The sequence below is a fragment of the Nerophis lumbriciformis genome, linkage group LG24 (assembly GCF_033978685.3).
Source record: "Nerophis lumbriciformis linkage group LG24, RoL_Nlum_v2.1, whole genome shotgun sequence".
In the NCBI taxonomy this organism is placed as follows: domain Eukaryota; kingdom Metazoa; phylum Chordata; class Actinopteri; order Syngnathiformes; family Syngnathidae; genus Nerophis; species Nerophis lumbriciformis.
Genome location: NC_084571.2, coordinates 36,978,052 through 36,998,755, shown reverse-complemented (window position 1 = coordinate 36,998,755; position 20,704 = coordinate 36,978,052). Strand labels below are relative to the sequence as shown.

Sequence of the window (20,704 nt, the reverse complement as noted above, 5' to 3'; positions counted from 1 at the left end):
GCAGATGAACTGCTTTACGGTAGACACTGTTGTTGTGTGTTGTTACCGCGCTGGGAGGACGTTAATGAAACTGCCTCACAATAAACCCACATAAGAAACCAAGAACTCGCCCTCAATCATTAGCTGTTTATATGGTAGGAAAGCAGACGTGTGAACAGGCTGTCAACACGTCACTCAGGTCCGCATGGAGCTGGAGCTCCGCCTGAATTTCGGGAGATTTTCGGGAGAGGCGCTGAATTTCGGGAGTCTCCCGGAAAATCCGGGAGGGTTGGCAAGTATGCTGCACAGCCATGAGCTGATGTCTAAAATGGTAGTTAAATAAATATCTATTGGTCCAGTGTCACTAGGACTCATCACTCCATGATGCATTTAATATAATGGACGACTAGAAAGATCCGGAATCACCTCTGGTCCTGGTAGGCCTGGTGGTCCTTCCACGACTGTACCCTATGAACCATGGCACACGTAAGAATATCAGCTCATTGTTGTTGATGTTCATGCAGTGTTGATGTTCATGCAGCTTACCGCTCCAAATATAGCCGGCTCGCCTTTCTGTCCTTTCTCAGCGGGGTGCCTTGCCTGAGGATAAATATACACATCACTTGACACTGACCACACCATTTTGGAAAAAAAAATAAAAACACAAGTCTGACTCCAGACCTTTCCTTCCCACGTCGCCGCCCGTTCTCGCTCGGCAAAGTCGTAGCCTCCTTCCCCGTATACGTCATAGTCTTCGTACTCGAACTTGGTGTCGTTGTTGTTGTTGTAGTTGTAGTTGTAGTCGTCATGCTCCAGGACCTGGAACATGCAATTTAAAACACATTAGAATATAAGTGTAACTAACGCTACACCATAATCATTGATCACTTTGTTATGGTAATCAATAATTGAGTTGAGTTTGTGTTTATTTGGAACATGCATGCATACAACATGATGCATCACATGTGCACACATACAACATGATCCTTCACACATGCATGCATACAACATGATGCATCACACACATGCATACAACATGATACATCACACATGCATGCATACAACATGATACATCACACGTGCACACATACAACATAATGCATCACACATGCATGCATACAACATGATACATCACACATGCATGCATACAACATGATACATCACACATGCATGCATACAACATGATACATCACATGTGCACACATACATGATACATCACATTTGCACACATACAACATGACGCATCACACATGCATACATACAACATGATGCATCACACATGCATGCATACAACCTGATACATCACACGTGCATGCATACAACATGACGCATCACACGTGCATGCATACAACATGATGCATCACACATGCATGCATACAACATGATGCATCACACATGCATGCATACAACATGATACATCACACATGCATGCATACAACATGATACATCACATGTGCACACATACAACATAATGCATCACACATGCATGCATACAACATGATACATCACATGTGCACACATACAACATGATACATCACATGTGCATGCATACAACATGATGCATCACACATGCATGCATACAACATGATACATCACACATGCATGCATACAACATGATGCATCACACATGCATGCATACAACATGATGCATCACACATGCATGCATACAACATGACGCATCACACATGCATGCATACAACATGATGCATCACACATGCATGCATACAACATGATACGTCACACGTGCATACAACAAGATACATCACACATGCATACAACATGATACATCACACATGCACGCATACAACATGATACATCACACATGCATGCATACAACATGATACATCACACACATGCATACAACATGATACATCACACATGCATGCATACAACATGATACATCACATGTGCACACATACAACATGATACATCACATGTGCATGCATACAACATGATACATGCATGCATACAACATGATACATGCATGCATACATCATGATACACCACACATGCATGCATACATGATACATCACATGTGCACACATACAACATGATACATCACACATGCATGCATATAACATGATGCATCACACATGCATGCATACAACATGATACATCCCACATGCATGCATACAACATGATACATCACATGTGCACACATACAACATGATACACCACACATGCATGCATACAACATGATACATCACACATGCATGCATACAACATGATGCATCACACATGCATGCATACAACATGATACATCACATGTGCACACATACAACATGATACATCACATGTGCACACATACAACATGATACATCACACATGCATGCATACAACATGATACATCACACATGCATGCATACAACATGATGCATCACACATGCATGCATACAACATGATGCATCACACATGCATGCATACAACATGATGCATCACACATGTACACATACAACATGACACATCACACATGCATGCATGCAACATGATACATCACATGTGGACACATACAACATGATGCATCACACATGCATGCATACAACATGATACATCACACATGCATACAACATGATGCATCACACATGCATGCACACAACATGATGCATCACACATGCATGCATACAACATGCATACAACATTAGAAAATATGGATTTAAACCCCCTACATAATTTAGTATTGAACAAAAAAGCCAAAAAGTTCAATATAAATGTATTTAATCATCATATAACCTGTTACCTAAATATGCACGTAAGGTTTTCCTTTACTTCAGAGTGTAAAGTAGAGATTAGCCGATACGTATTATCATCATACGGCTCATAATAACACATCATTATCATTATTGTATTATTAGTGCATTTCCTGGTATTTAGGTCCTAATGACAGAAGGAGGTTTTCAATCTCTGTCTTCTCCTTGGGATTATCTCTAGCCCAAGGCTGGCAGAGTATTTGTTCACGGAGTATAACAATACATGTAGCGTTTCACTACAAAAATACAACTTTTTGTTTCTTTGCTTTGATATTCACACCAACCTCAGATTCTGTGATATTTGTGCCGGCTGTTACTATGGAAACAGAGAGATGGCCGTAAAGGTCATCGCCGTATTCCACCTTGGGGTCCTTCACCGACTTCTCCTCCTGCAGGGCCAACACAATGAACACTTCTCATCAACCTGCACCGCGGGAAACCAACATTTGGAAGGAAATGTTAGTGCAGCAGGTGGAGGATCTACAGTAGTTAGTTAGTGCAGCAGGTGGAGGATCTACAGTAGTTAGTTAGTGCAGCAGGTGGAGGATCTACAGTAGTTAGTTAGTGCAGCAGGTGGAGGATCTACAGTAGTTAGTTAGTGCAGCAGGTGGAGGATCTACAGTAGGGATGTGTTGTTGACAGGCTTCAGTTAGCCTTAATGGTTGCCTGGCAACCAGGGAGGGAAATTAGTATTATCATTCTTTGTGTGACACGGAAACAGTAAAGGGGAACACATTTAAAGAAAGATGCAATGCAAATCAAACAAAACGATCAGACAGTTAAAAGACAGACACTAAACAGTGCATACTGTACATCCAGGATGGGCATTTCACTTGATTTCCTTAAAAAAAATAAAAAAATAAAATAAAATAAAATACAAAAAAAAAAATGTCTGGAGCCGCAAAAAATTAAAAGCCTTGTATAAGCACATGATGTAAGTGTCTATATTAGCCTACTATCAAAATGACTTTAAAAGTCTTATATAAGTGTTATAATGAAGACAACACATGATGTAAGTGTCTATATTAGCCTACTATCAAAATGACTTTAAAAGTATTGTATAAGTGTTATAATGAAGGCAACACATGATGTAAGTGTCTATATTAGCCTACTATCAAAATGGCTTTAAAAGTCTTGTATAAGTGTTAGAATGAAGGCAACACATGATGTAAGTGTCTATATTAGCCTACTATCAAAATGACTTTAAAAGTCTTATATAAGTGTTATAATGAAGACAACACATGATGTAAGTGTCTATATTAGCCTACTATCAAAATGACTTTAAAAGTATTGTATAAGTGTTATAATGAAGGCAACACATGATGTAAGTGTCTATATTAGCCTACTATCAAAATGGCTTTAAAAGTCTTGTATAAGTGTTAGAATGAAGGCAACACATGATGTAAGTGTCTATATTAGCCTACTATCAAAATGACTTTAAAAGTCTTATATAAGTGTTATAATGAAGACAACACATGATGTAAGTGTCTATATTAGCCTACTATCAAAATGACTTTAAAAGTCTTATATAAGTGTTATAATGAAGACAACACATGATGTAAGTGTCTATATTAGCCTACTATCAAAATGACTTTAAAAGTATTGTATAAGTGTTATAATGAAGGCAACACATGATGTAAGTGTCTATATTAGCCTACTATCAAAATGGCTTTAAAAGTCTTGTATAAGTGTTAGAATGAAGGCAACACATGATGTAAGTGTCTATATTAGCCTACTATCAAAATGACTTTAAAAGTCTTATATAAGTGTTATAATGAAGACAACACATGATGTAAGTGTCTATATTAGCCTACTATCAAAATGACTTTAAAAGTATTGTATAAGTGTTATAATGAAGGCAACACATGATGTAAGTGTCTATATTAGCCTACTATCAAAATGGCTTTAAAAGTCTTGTATAAGTGTTAGAATGAAGGCAACACATGATGTAAGTGTCTATATTAACTATAATAGCCTACTATCAAAATGACTTTAAAAGTCGTATATAAGTGTTATAATGAAGGCAACGCATGATGTAAGTGTTTATATTAGCCTACTATCAAAATGACTTTAAAAGTATTGTATAAGTGTTATAATGAAGGCAACACATGATGTAAGTGTCTATATTAGCCTACTATCAAAATGGCTTTAAAAGTCTTATATAAGTGTTATAATTAAGGCAACACATGATGTAAGTGTCTATATTAGCTATAATAGCCTACTATCAAAATGACTTTAAAAGTCTTATATAAGTGTTATAATGAAGACAACACATGATGTAAGTGTCTATATTAGCTATAATAGCCTACTATCAAAATGACTTTAAAAGTCGTATAAAAGTGTTATAATGAAGGCAACACATGATGAATGTGTCTATATTAGCTATATTAGCCTACTATCAAAATTACTTTAAAAGTCTTATATAAGTGTTATAATGAAGGCAACAGATGATGTAAGTGTCTATATTAGCCTACTATCAAAATGACTTTAAAAGTCTTATTGAAGTGTTATAATGAAGGCAACACATGATGCAAGTGTCTATATTAGCTATAATAGCCTACTATCAAAATTACTTTAAAAGTCTTATATAAGTGTTATAATGAAGGCAACACATGATGTAAGTGTCTTTATTAGCTATAATAGCCTACTATCAAAATTACTTTAAAAGTCTTATTGAAGTGTTATAATGAAGGCAACACATGATGCAAGTGTCTATATTAGCTATAATAGCCTACTATCAAAATTACTTTAAAAGTCTTATATAAGTGTTATAATGAAGGCAACACATGATGTAAGTGTCTATATTAGCTATAATAGCCTACTATCAAAATGCCTTTAAAAGTCTTATATAAGTGTTATTATGAAGGCAACGCATGATGTAAGTGTCTATATTAGCCTACTATCAAAATGACTTTAAAAGTCGTATATAAGTGTCATAATGAAGGCAACACATGATGTGTCTATATTAGCTATAATAGCCTACTATCAAAATGGTGTTAAAAGTCTTATATAAGTGTTATAACGAAGGCAACACATGATGTAAGTGTCTATATTAGCTATAATAGCCTACTATCAAAATGACTTCAAAAGTCTTGTATAGGTGTTATAATGAAGGCAACACATGATGTAAGTGTCTATATTAGCTATAATAGCCTACTATCAAAATGCCCCATCACTGCTTTTAACACAGCTGCAAGTAGTGTTCTCTGCTTAAAGACATGTGATTAATACACAATCAAAACAATAATTGAAGGATTAAATGAATGTTATGCCCATCCCTAGTACATACAATTCATAACTTTCCACGGTCTGCACAATATTGCATATTTGACAAAGGTGTGTTTAATACTTCTGGTGCATTCTCCATGCGTCCATCAGGACCGTGCTTGTTAGTGGTGGTCGGCATACGCAATTCAGAAAGGGAAAATGTGCTCTTTTGGGTTTGGGAGAGTAGCAGGGGAGTGATTGGTTGGGTTTGGGAGAGTAGCAGGGGAGTGATTGGTTGGGTTTGGGAGAGTAGCAGGGGAGTGATTGGTTGGGTTTGGGAGAGTAGCAGGGAAGTGATTGGTTGGGTTTGGGAGAGTGGCAGGGGAGTGATTGGTTGGGTTTGGGAGAGTAGCAGGGGAGTGATTGGTTGGGTTTGGGAGAGTAGCAGGGGGGTGATTGGTTGGGTTTGGGAGAGTAGCAGGGGAGTGATTGGTTGGGTTTGGGAGAGTAGCAGGGGAGTGATTGGTTGGGTTTGGGAGATTAGCAGGGGAGTGATTGGTTGGGTTTGGGAGAGTAGCAGGGGAGTGATTGGTTGGGTTTGGGAGAGTAGCAGGGGAGTGATTGGTTGGGTTTGGGAGAGTAGCAGGGGAGTGATTGGTTGGGTTTGGTCGAGTAGCAGGGGAGTGATTGGTTGGGTTTGGGAGAGTAGCAGGGGAGTAATTGGTTGGGTTTGGGAGAGTAGCAGGGGGGTGATTGGTTGGGTTTTGGAGAGTAGCAGGGGAGGTATTGGTTGGGTTTGGGAGAGTAGCAGGGGAGTGATTGGTTGGGTTTGGGAGAGTAGCAGGGGAGTGATTGGTTTAGTTTGGGAGAGTAGCAGGGGAGTGATTGGTTGGGTTTGGGAGAGTAGCAGGGGAGTGATTGGTTGGGTTTGGGAGATTAGCAGGGGAGTGATTGGTTGGGTTTGGGAGAGTAGCAGGGGAGTGATTGGTTGGGTTTGGTAGAGTAGCAGGGGAGTTGGTTGGGTTTTGGAGAGTAGCAGGGGAGTGATTGGTTGGGTTTGGGAGAGTGGCAGGGGAGTGATTGGTTGGGTTTGGTAGATTAGCAGGAGAGTGATTGGTTGGGTTTGGGAGAGTAGCAGGGGAGTGATTGGTTGGGTTTGGTAGAGTAGCAGGGGAGTTGGTTGGGTTTTGGAGAGTAGCAGGGGAGTGATTGGTTGGGTTTGGGAGAGTAGCAGTGGGGTGATTGGTTGGGTTTGGGACAGTAGCAGGGGAGTGATTGCTTGGGTTTGGGAGAGTAGCAGGGGAGTGATTGCTTGGGTTTGGGAGAGTAGCAGGGGAGTGATTGGTTTAGTTTGGGAGAGTAGCAGGGGAGTGATTGGTTGGATTTGGGACAGTAGCAGGGGAGTGATTGGTTGGGTTTGGGAGAGTAGCAGGGGAGTGATTGGTTGGGTTTGGGAGAGTAGCAGGGGAGTGATTGGTTGGGTTTGGGAGAGTAGCAGGGGAGTGATTGGTTGGGTTTGGGAGAGTAGCAGGGGAGTGATTGGTTGGGTTTGGGAGAGTAGCAGGGGGGTGATTGGTTGGATTTGGGACAGTAGCAGGGGAGTGATTGGTTGGGTTTGGGACAGTAGCAGGGGAGTGATTGGTTGGGTTTGGGAGAGTAGCAGGGGAGTGATTGGTTGGGTTAGGGAGAGTAGCAGGGGAGTGATTGGTTGGGTTTGGGAGAGTAGCTGGGGAGTGATTGGTTGGGTTTGGGAGAGTAGCAGGGGAGTGATTGGTTGGGTTTGGGAGAGTAGCAAGGGAGTGATTGGTTAAGCTGAAACAAAAACCTCAAAGGTTCTTGGTGAGGGGGCTTCGGTCGAGGGCTGATGTTGAGGCATCTCCACGAAGGTCTCGTCCTTGTAGATCATTGTGGGGATGACAGTTCTTAGACTACTTTCCACGTCCAAAAAGGATTGTTGGGGCAGGTAGTTGGGCAGCATTGTGGAGGAGACTCTAATGAAGCTGTCCTCCAAACTTCCCTCCTCCTGGTGTTTCTTCTTCCTGGATCCCTTCTTGCCTTTGCCCTTTCCTTTTCCCTTCCGTTTACCTTTACCCTTAGAGCCCTTGTCACCTTTCTGTCTGTGCTTCTTGCCCTTCCGGTCCTTTTTGGCCGGTTCCTCTAGCTGGTCACTCTGCATCGGGGCATTGAAACCAAAGAGGGAGTTGTTTTCAAGAAGGAGGTAAAGATGGAGGACAGAGAGAGAGAGAGAGAGATACTAAACATCTTGCAAATAACGTTCATGTGGGTTTAGACGTCCTTATTTGCTTTCAGACGGTGGGAACCTGGATGAGGTGCTAGCAAAGGAAGAGGATCATCAATATGTTTGTGTACAATGGAATTCTTCTTGGGGGAACTTTGACTGTCATGTACAAAACCCAAAAACCAGTGAAGTTGTCACGTTACATGTCCTTTGGCAAGTTTCACTGCAATAAGGCACTTTTGGTAGCCATCCACAAGCTTCTGCTTGAATTCTGACCACAGAACTTTCCTCCAGAAGGTCTTATCTTTGTCCATGTGATGTCAGATGGAACAAAAATTTAGCTGTTTGGCCACAATATGTTTGGAGGAGAAAAGGTGAGGCTTTTAATCCCAGGAGCACCTTTTCCTCGCCCGGAAAAGGGTGGAGTGCCATCTCCGGGTTGGGGAGGAGACCCTGCCCCAAGTGGAGGAGTTCAAGTACCTCGGAGTCTTGTTCACGAGTGAGGGAAGAGTGGATCGTGAGATCGACAGGCGGATCGGTGCGGCGTCTTCAGTAATGCGGACGCTGTATCGATCCGTTGTGGTGAAGAAGGAGCTGAGCCGGAAGGCAAAACTCTCAATTTACCGGTCGATCTACGTTCCCATCCTCACCTATGGTCATGAGCTTTGGGTTATGACCGAAAGGACAAGATCACGGGTACAAGCGGCCGAAATGAGTTTCCTCCGCCGGGTGGCGGGGCTCTCCCTTAGAGATAGGGTGAGAAGCTCTGTCATCCGGGAGGAACTCAAAGTAAAGCCGCTGCTCCTCCACATCGAGAGGAGCCAGATGAGGTGGTTCAGGCATCTGGTCAGGATGCCACCTGAACGCCTCCCTAGGGAGGTGTTTAGGGCACGTCCGACCGGTAGGAGGCCGCGGGGAAGACCCAGGACACGTTGGGAAGACTATGTCTCCCGGCTGGCCTGGGAACGCCTCGGGGTCCCACAGGAAGAGCTGGACGAAGTGGCTGGGGAGAGGGAAGTCTGGGCTTCCCTGCTTAGGCTGCTTCCCTCGCGACCCGACCTCGGATAAGCGGAAGAAGATGGATGGATGGATGGATGGATGGATGACCTTTCCTACCGTCAAGCATGGTGGTGGTAGTATTATGCTCTGGGCCTGTTTTGCTGCCAATGGAACTGGTGCTTTACAGAGAGTAAATGGGACAATAAAAAAGGAGGATTACCTCCAAATTCTTCAGGACAAACTAAAATCATCAGCCCGGAGGTTGGGTCTTGGGCATAGTTGGGTGTTCCAACAGGACAATGACCCCAAACATACGTCAAAAGTGGCTAAATCAGGCTAGAACTAAGGTTTTAGAATGGCCTTCCCAAAGTCCTGACACTTAAATGTGTGGACAATGCTGAAGAAACAAGTCCATGTCAGAAAAGCAACACATTTAGCTGAACTGCACCAATTTTGTGGTCAAGTGGTCAAGCAGAAGCTTGTGGATGGCTACCAAAAGTGCCTTATTGCAGGTGAACTTGCCAAGGGACATGTAAGCAAATATTAACATTGCTGTATGTATACTTTTGACCCTCACATTTTCAGTAGAGCCATAATAAATTCATAAAAGAATCAAACTTCATGAATGTTTTTTGTGACCAACAAGTATGTGCTCCAATCACTACATCACAAACAAATAAGAGTTGTAGAAATGATTGGAAACTCAAGACAGCCATGACATGATGTTCTTTACAAGTGTATGTAAACTTTTGACCACGACTGTATCTAATTAATAATAACATATTTTAATAATTAGAATAACTGTGATCTCTCTATATCAGAGGTGTCAAACTGGTTTTCTTTGAGGGCCACATCGCAGTTATGGTTGCCCTCAGAGGGCCGGGTTTAACAATGACTAATATATGAATATATTGTACATGTGTGTGTGTATATATATATATACATATATATATAAAATTCTAGTGACTGAGCTGCCAGATTTTAAAGTACATTTTTTATATATTTTCTGCAGCTTAAAAAAATACACTGTTAATGTATTATTAATGTATTTTATATATATATATATATAAAATACATTAATTATTATATATATATATATATATATATATTATATATATATATATATATATATATATATATATATATATATATATATATATATATATATATATATATATATATATATATATATATATATATATATATATATATAAAAAATACATTAATAATACATTAACAGTGTATTTTGTTAAGCTGCAAAAAATATATAAAAATGTACTTTAAAATCTGGCAGCTCAGTCACTAGAATTTTATATATATATATATATATTTATATTTTATATATATATATATATATATATATATATGTATATATATATATATATATATATATATATATATATATATATATATATATATATATATATATATATATATAGTCCATTTATTCCATTTATTCCATTTTTTATATGCTATAAAAAAACTGCTTTTACTGTAAAATTCTAGTGACTGAGCTGCCAGATTTTAAAGTACATTTTTTATATATTTTTTGCAGCTTAAAAAAATACACTGTTAATGTATTATTAATGTATTATATATATATATATATATATATATATATATATATATATATATATATATATATATATATATATATATATATATATGTATGTGTGGGAAAAAAAATCACAGGCCTGTTTCATGAGGGGTTCCCTCAATCATCAGGAGATTTATTTTTATTTTTATTTTTTTTATATATATATATATATATATATATATATATATATATACATAATAATAATATAATATAATACATAATATAATATAATACATAATAATAATATAATATAATATATATAATATATAATATATATATATAATACATTAATAATACATTAACAGTGTATTTTTTTAAGCTGCAAAACATATTGAAAAAATGTACTTTAAAATCTGGCAGCTCAGTCACTAGAATTTTACAGTAAAAGCAGTTATTTTTACAGCATATAAAAAATTGAATAAATGGACTGGAATGGAGAAACAAAACCACTGTTTTTAGTGGTAAAATTCAAGCAACAGAGCTGCCAGTTTTTTTTTAACCGTAAAATCTTGATATTTTTTTTGTTTGTTTTTAAATGTTTTAGTGTCTTACTGTATATGGAAAAAAACAGTACCAAAGTTGATTTTACGGTAAAAAAAAAAAAAATTTTTTTTTTACAGTCTACAATTTGATTTATAATTTGTTTTGAAAGCATAAATCAAAAGCAGATATTTAAGTGCAGTATTTATCTTTATTTGAACAAAAAAAAAGTTTTTGTAATACATGATAATTAGAGATGTCCGTTAATGGCTTTTTTGCCGATATCCGATATTCCCATATTGTCCAACTCTTAATTACCGATTCCGATATCAACCGACACCGATATATACAGTCGTGGAATTAACACATTATTATGCCTAATTTTGTTGTGATGCCCCGCTGGATGCATTAAACAATGTAACAAGGTTTTAAAAAATAAATCAACTCAAGTTATGGAAAAAAAAAATGCCAACATGGCACTGCCATATTTATTATTGAAATCACAAAGTGCATTATTTTTTTTTAACATGCCTCAAAACAGCAGCTTGGAATTTGGGACATGCTCTCCCTGAGAGAGCATGAGGAGGTTCAGGTGGGTAGCGGGGTGTGTATATTGTAGCATCCCGAAAGAGTTAGTGCTGCAAGGGCTTCTGGGTATTTGTTCTGTTGTGTTACGGTGCGGATGTTGTCCCGAAATGTGTTTGTCATTCTTGTTTGGTGTGGGTTCACAGTGTGGCGCATATTTGTAACAGTGTTCAAGTTGTTTATACGGCCACCCTCAGTGTGACCTGTATGGCTGTTGACCAAGTATGCATTGCATTCACTTGTGTGTGTGAAAAGCCGTAGATATTATGTGATTGGGCCGGCACGCAAAAGGCAGTCGCCCCCAATATTGTTGTCTGGGTGGAAATCGGGAGAAATTCGGGAGTCTCCCGGGAAAATGGGGAGGGTTGGCAAGTATGACTGGGAGACGCAACTGCTATGTGTCAAGACTTGGTCCTGGGATTTAGTTTTTCTCGAAGACAACGGAAAGTTGGCTCGGGCGAGACGGGAATGAAGGTACATTTTTTATTGAAACACTAGAACTACAAAAAAAAGAAGTAAACAAAAGTCGCGCACAATGGCGGAGAACAAACTATGAAACCAAATACTTGCACAAAGGCAAAAACTATGAACAACAAAAAACACTAACTGTGGCAATAATAAACAAAACTTACTTGGCATGGACAAAAAGGAGCAGCGTGAACGATGGACATGAAAAAAATAGCAGCAAGGGTCTTAAGGGTGTGTGGAGAGTGTGCAGAAGCATAAATGTGGAGATGTCACCAGATAGACAAACTGAAAAACAATGAACTTAAATACTATAGACATGATTAACGAAAACAGGTGCGTGACTCAAAACGTGAAACAGGTGCGTGACGTGACAGGTGAAAACTAATGGGTTGCTATGGTGACAAACAAGAGTGCACAATGAGTCCAAACGTGGAACAGGTGAAACTAATGGGGTAATCATGGAAACAAGACAAGGGAGTGAAAAGCCAGAAACTAAAGAGTCCAATAACTAAACAAAACATGATTACACAGACATGACACTCTGTACTTCTCCCTACGTCCGTGTACCACTCTGTACAGCGGCGTTTTAAAAAGTCATACATTTTACTTTTTGAAACCGATACCGATAATTTCCGATATTACATTTTAAAGCATTTATCGGCTGATAATATCGGCAGTCCGGTATTATCGGACATCTCTAATGATAATATAATATTTTGATGATATTGAATTTTAAAAGATATGCAATTGCATGCAGTACATGATTTTTTATGTCAAAACCTGTCACACTATGGACTGGACTCTCACTATTATGTTAGATCCACTATGGACTGGACTCTCACTATTATGTTAGATCCACTATGGACTGGACTCTCACTATTATGTTAGATCCACTACGGACTGGTCTCTCACACTATTATGTTAGATCCACTATGAACTGGACTCACACTATTATGTTAGATCCACTATGGACTGTACTCTTACTAGTATGTTAGATCCACTATGAACTGGACTCTCACTATTATGTTAGATCCACTATGGACTGGACTCTCACTATTATGTTAGATCCACTATGGACTGGACTCTCACTATTATGTTGGCTCCACTATGGACTGGACTCTCACTATTATGTTAGATCCACTATGGACTGGACTCTCACTATTATGTTATATCCACTATGGACTGGACTCTCACACTATTATGTTAGATCCACTATGGACTGGACTCTCACACTATTATGTTAGATCCACTATGGACTGGACTCTCACAATATTATGTTAGATCCACTATGGACTGGACTCTCACTATTGTGTTAGATCCACTATGGACTGGACTCTCACTATTATGTTAGATCCACTATGGACTGGACTCTCACTATTATGTTATATCCACTATGGACTGGACTCTCACACTATTATGTTAGATCCACTATGGACTGGACTCTCACACTATTATGTTAGATCCACTATGGACTGGACTCTCACAATATTATGTTAGATCCACTATGGACTGGACTCTCACTATTGTGTTAGATCCACTATGGACTGGAATCTCACACTATTACGTTAGATCCACTATGGACTGGACTGGACTCTCACACTATTACGTTAGATCCACTATGGACTGGACTCTCACTATTATGTTAGATCCACTATGGACTGAACTCTCACTATTATGTTAGATCCACTATGGACTGGACTCTCACACTATTATGTTAGATCCACTATGGACTGGACTCTCACAATATTATGTTGGATCCACTATGGACTGGACTGTCACTATTATGTTAGATCCACTATGGACTGTACTCTTACTAGTATGTTAGATCCACTATGGACTGGACTCTCACACTATTATGTTAGATCCACTATGGACTGGACTCTCACTATTATGTTAGATCCACTATGGACTGGACTCTCACTATTATGTTAGATCCACTATGGACTGGACTCTCACACTATTATGTTAGATCCACTATGGACTGTACTCTCACAATATTATGTTGGATCCACTATGGACTGGACTGTCACTATTATGTTAGATCCACTATGGACTGGACTCTCACTATTATGTTAGATCCACTATGGACTGGACTCTCACTATTATGTTAGATCCACTATGGACTGGACTCTCACACTATTATGTTAGATCCACTATGGACTGGACTCTCACTATTATGTTAGATCCACTATGGACTGGACTCTCACTATTATGTTGGATCCACTATGGACTGGACTCTCACTATTATGTTAGATCCACTATGGACTGGACTCTCACTATTATGTTGGATCCACTATGGACTGGACTCTCACTATTATGTTAGATCCACTATGGACTGGACTCTCACACTATTATGTTAGATCCACTATGGACTGGACTCTCACTATTATGTTAGATCCACTATGGACTGGACTCTCACTATTATGTTAGATCCACTATGGACTGGACTCTTACTATTATGTTAGATCCACTATGGACTGGACTCACACTATTATGTTAGATCCACTATGGACTGGACTCTCACAATATTATGTTAGATCCACTATGGACTGGACTGTCACTATTATGTTAGATCCACTATGGACTGGACTCTTACTATTATGTTAAATCCACTATGGACTGGACTCTTACTATTATGTTAGATCCACTATGGACTGGACTCTCACTATTATGTTAGATCCACTATGGACTGGACTCTCACTATTATGTTAGATCCACTATGGACTGGACTCTCACTATTATGTTAGATCCACTATGGACTGGACTGTCACTATTATGTTAGATCCACTATGGACTGGACTCTCACTATTATGTTAGATCCACTATGGACTGGACTCTCACTATTATGTTAGATCCACTATGGACTGGACTCTCACTATTATGTTAGATCCACTATGGACTGGACTCTCACTATTATGTTGGATCCACTATGGACTGGACTCTCACTATTATGTTAGATCCACTATGGACTGGACTCTCACTATTATGTTAGATCCACTATGGACTGGACTCTCACACTATTATGCTAGACCCACTCGACGTCCATTGCATGTAGTCCTCTCCAAGGTTTCTTATAGTCGTTCACATCGACGTCCCATTGGAGTTGTGAGTTTTTCCTTGCCCTTATGTGGGCTCTGTAGATTTGGCCCCCGGGGCCTTGAGTTGGACACCTGTGCTCTATATGAAGAGCTAATAATTCAGTAATATTAAGTGTGGCTTAGATGGAAAAAGGGGTCAGTGTCTGTGATGGATGCGAGCCAGTGGTGGGAGTGTTGACATGTTCTGGAATCCATTGCTCATCCCTCTGCTGACATATTTGAATAAAAGCCAACTGGATGAATATCAACAACAAAAAAAATCAAAAATAATGGATTGTTGAGCGTGAGAAGTGTGTCACTGGACATCTTGAAGAAGTTCTCTGTCAGGATTTGAGGGTCGGAGGCGGTTTGCTTGAGCTCAGCTGTTGTTTAGTGTCTCCCTTGACCAAGACCCACTTGGTTAGAAGGACATGATGTGCTGCTGGATGCATGGAGGAAGTCATCCATCATGACATCAGCAGCACATCACACTTTATTTAGTTAGCTACGTTTCACCAAATACACCACGAAACCTGTCACACCCAAACCAGTGAAGTTGTCACGTTGTGTAAATGGTAAATAAAAACAATGATTTGCAAACCCTTTTCAACTTATATTCACTTGAATAGACTGCAAAGACAAGATATTGAACGTTCGAACTTTGTTATTTTTTGCAAGTATTAGCTCATTTGGAATTTGATGCCTGCGACATGATTTAAAAAAGCTGGCACAAGTTGCAAAAAAGACTGATAAAGTTGAGGAATGCTCATCAAACATCCCACAGGTGAACAGGCTAATTGGGAACATGATTGGGTATAAGTAGAAGCTTAAAACTCATTTGTATACTTTGAATAGACCCCCTTTTTAGACCAGTTGATCTGCCGTTTCTTTTCCTTTCTCCTCTGCCCCCCTCTCCCTTGTGGAAGGGGGGGAAACACAGGTCCGGTGGCCATGGATGAAGTGCTGGCTGTCCAGAGTCGGGACCCGGGGTGGACCGCTCGCCTGTGCATTGGTTGGGGACATCTCTGTACTGCTGACCCGTCTCCGCTCGGGATGGTCTCCTGCTGGCCCCACTATGGACTGGACTCTTACTATTATGTTAGATCCACTATGGACTGGACTCTTACTATTATGTTAGATCCACTATGGACTGGACTCTTACTGTTATGTTGGATCCACTATGGACTGGACTCTCACTATTATGTTAGATCCACTATGGACTGGACTCTTACTATTATGTTAGATCCACTATGGACTGGACTCTCACACTATTATCTTAAATCCACTATGGACTGGACTCTCACACTATTATGTTAGATCCACTATGGACTGGACTCTCCCCATTATGTTAGATCGACTATGGACTGGACTCTTACTATTATGTTAGATCCACTATGGACTGGACTCTCACTATTATGTTAGATTCACTATGGACTGGACTCTCACTATTATGTTAGATCCACTATGGACTGGACTCTCACTATTATGTTAGATCCACTATGGACTGGACTCTCACTATTATGTTAGATCCACTATGGACTGGACTCTCACTAATATGTTAGATCCACTATGGACTGGACTCTCACTATTATGTTAGATCCACTTTGGACTGGTCTCTCACTATTATGGTAGATCCACTTTGGACTGGTCTCTCACTATTATGTTAGATCCACTATGGACTGGACTCTCACTATTATGTTAGATCCACTATGGACTGGACTCTCACTATTATGTTAGATCCACTTTGGACTGGTCTCTCACTATTATGTTAGATCCACTATGGACTGGACTCATACTATTATGTTTGATCCACTATGGACTGGACTCTCACACTATTATGTTAGATCCACTATGGACTGGACCCTCACACTATTATGTTAGATCCACTATGGACTGGACTCTCACTATTATGTTGGATCCACTATGGACTGGACTCTCACTATTATGTTAGATCCACTATGGACTGGACTCTCACTATTATGTTAGATCCACTATGGACTGGACTCTCACTATTATGTTAGATCCACTATGGACTGGACTATTACTATTATGTTGGATCCACTATGGACTGGACTCTCACTATTATGTTAGATCCACTATGGACTGGACTCTCACACTATTATGCTAGACCCACTCGACGTCCATTGCATGTAGTCCTCTCCAAGGTTTCTTATAGTCGTTCACATCGACGTCCCACTGGAGTTGTGAGTTTTTCCTTGCCCTTATGTGGGCTCTGTGCCGAGGATGTCGTTGTGGCTTCTGCAGCCCTTTGATACACCTGTGATTTAGGGCTATATAAATTAACATTGATTGATTGATTGATTGGGTATAAAAGAAGCTTCCATGAAATGCTCAGTCATTCACAAACAAGAATGGGGTCGAGGGTCACCACTTTGTCAACAAATGCATGAGCAAATTGTTTAAGAACAACATTTCTCAAACAAGCTATTGCAAGGAATTTAGGGATTTCACCATCTACGGTCCGTAATATCATCAAAAGATTCAGATAATCTAGAGAAATCACTGCACGTAAGCAGCTAAGCCTGTGACCTTGGATCCCTCAGGCGGCACTGCATCAAAAACCGACATCAGTGTGTAAAGGATATCACCACATGGGCTCGGGAACACTTCAGAAAACCACTGTCAGTAACTACAGTTGGTCGCTACATCTGTAAGTGCAAGTTACAACTCTACTATGCAAAGCCACAGCCATTTATCAACAACACCCAGAACACGCAGCCGGCTTCGCTGGGCCCCGAGCTCATCTAAGATGGACTGATGCAAAGTGGAAAAGTGTTCTGTGGTCTGACGAGTCCACATTTCAAATTGTTTTTGGAAACTGTGGATGTCGTGTCCTCCGGACCAAAGAGGAAAAGAAGCATCCGGATTGTTCTAGGCGCAAAGTGTAAAAGCCAGCATGTGTGATGGTATGGGGGTGTATTAGTGCCCAAGACATGGGTAACTTGCACATCTGTGAAGGCGCCATTAATGCTGAAAGGTACATACAGGTTTTGGAGCAACATATGTTGCCATCCAAGCAACGTCTTTCTCATGGACGCCCCTGCTTATTTCAGCAAGAGAGTGCCTGCTTGTCGTGTTCCGGAGGACACTGACATCCACAGTTTCTGACAACAATTTGAAATGTGGACTCGTCAGACCACAGAAAAACTTTTCCACATTGTATCAGTCCATCTAAGATGAGCTCGGGGCCCTAGCGAAGCCGGCGGCGTTTTTGGGTGTTGTTGATAAATGGCTTTGGCTTTGTATAGTAGAGTTTTAACTTGCACTTACAAATGTAGCGACCAACTGTAGTTACTGACAGTGGTTTTCTGAAGTGTTCCCGAGCCCATGTGGTGATATCCTTTACACACTGATGTCGCTTTATGATGCAGTACCGCCTGAGGGATCGAAGGTCCGTAATATCATGGCTTACGTGCAGTGATTTCTACAGATTCTCCGAACCTTTTGATGATATTACGGAGCGTAGATGGTGAAATCCCCAAATTCCTTGCAATAGCTTGGTTGATAAATGTTGTTCTTAAACAATTTGCTCAGGCATTTGTTGACAAAGTGGTGACACTCGCCCCGTCCTTGTTTGTGAATGACTGACAACTCTTGGACGCTACTTTTATACCCAATCATGGCACCCACCTGTTCCCAATTAGCCTGTTCACCTGTGGGATGTTCCAAATAAGTGTTTTTGATGAGCATTTCTCGACTTTCTCAGTCTTTTTTGCCACTTGTGCCAGCTTTTTTTTAAACATGTTGCAGGCATCAAATTTGTACTAGAAAATGGATGGATGGATGCAAGTAGAATGATAAAATGTGCTTTCAGGTTGTGTGTATGTGTGGTTGCTCCCCCCATAGGTGGCAGTACTGACCCCCTCCAGCAGGTCCAGGTCTCGGCTGTTGTCGGGCAGATCTGAGTGGCAGTCCGGCATGTAGTTGGCACAGTAAGTGGCAGCCGCCTCAGGGTCCTCATGAATCAGCAGTTGTTGGATTTCTCCCTGGAACCCAGGAGGCAGCTGTCAGTGTGATGCAGTGCAGCAATGATATCACCATAATCACACTAGGATCATTTTATAGGGCGAGGTAGCATCTTTGCTCGCTTCACATGATGGTCACACGCCTCGCTATAAGGCAGGAAATCAGAAGTTACCTGGAAATCATCACAAATACACTTGTTGCAGTACCATATATATATACATATATATATATATATACATATATACACATACATATATATACATATATACATACATATATATATATATAAAATGTATGGGCAATTTTTCATCAAACGTTCAGGAAACGTCCAAACTGGGGTTAGGCGTTATTTCGGGGCCTCTACATTTGTGTGTGGTTCCACCTCCACACTCGTGTTGTCCCGATACTAATATGTTGGTACCGGTACCAACATTTATTTAGATCCTTTTCCAAATAAAGGGGACCGCAAAAAATGGCATTATTGTCTTCATTTTAATACAAAATATTTTGGTACATTAAACATATGTTTATTATTGTAATTTTGTCCTTAAATAAAATAGAAATTTCAACACATTTTTCATAACAAGCTTTTTTTATATTTGCATAGTATGTATATATTATTAATGTTGGAAATACAAATCTTTATATATCTAGAAAGGGTGGTCCTAAAAAGGGAGGCATTTTTCAGAGGTCTCAAGAAGGTACCAAATATAAGAATGTGTGTGTGTGTGTGTGTGTTAGTATGTGGAAGTGTGTTAGTGCGTGTGTGTGTCTGTGTAATAGTGTGTGTGAATGTTAGTGTGTGCGTGTTAGAGTGTCTTAGTGTGTGTGTGTGCTAGTGTGTGTGTGTTAGTGTATTTGTGTGTGCGTGTGTTAGTGTGTGTGTGTGTGTTAGTGAATGCGTGTGTCTGTGTGTTTCTTAGTGTGTGTGTGTCTGAGTGTGTGTGCGTGTTAGTGTGTGTGTGTGTTTGTGTGTGTGTGTGTGTTAGTGAATGCGTGAGTCTGTGTGTGTGTGTTAGTGTATGCGTGTGTCTGTGTGTGTCTTAGTGCGTGTGTGTGTGTCTGAGTGTGTGTGCGTGTTAGTGTGTATTAGTGTGTGTGTGTGTGTTAGTGTGTGTGTCTGTGAGTGTGTTTGTGTGTGTTTGTGTGTGTGTGTGTGTTAGTGAATGCGTGAGTCTGCGTGTGTGTGCGTGTGTGTGTTAGTATGTGGAATGTGTTAGTGTGCGTGTGTCTGTGTGTAATAGTGTGTGTGAGTGTTAGTGTGTGTGTGTGTGTTAGTGTGTGCGTGTTAGAGTGTGTTAGTGTGTGTGTGCCAGTGTGTGTGTGTTAGTGTGTGTGT

At 40.0% G+C, this 20,704-nt stretch overlaps 1 protein-coding gene across 1 annotated transcript in view; it reads right to left on the bottom strand.

Moving 5' to 3' along the window:
* The window catches only part of col5a3a (collagen, type V, alpha 3a), a 223,546-nt gene that overhangs the window by 183,182 nt on the left and 19,660 nt on the right, over window positions 1-20,704 (bottom strand). Inside the window, exons 2-7 of the mRNA XM_072916024.1 lie at window positions 19,260-19,385; window positions 7,759-8,103; window positions 3,011-3,115; window positions 661-798; window positions 526-579; window positions 406-447 (exon numbers count right to left, since the gene is read on the bottom strand). Coding sequence (XP_072772125.1) covers window positions 406-447; window positions 526-579; window positions 661-798; window positions 3,011-3,115; window positions 7,759-8,103; window positions 19,260-19,319 — 744 coding nt within the window. The 5' untranslated portion in view covers window positions 19,320-19,385. The remainder of the gene's footprint in view (window positions 1-405; window positions 448-525; window positions 580-660; window positions 799-3,010; window positions 3,116-7,758; window positions 8,104-19,259; window positions 19,386-20,704) is intronic.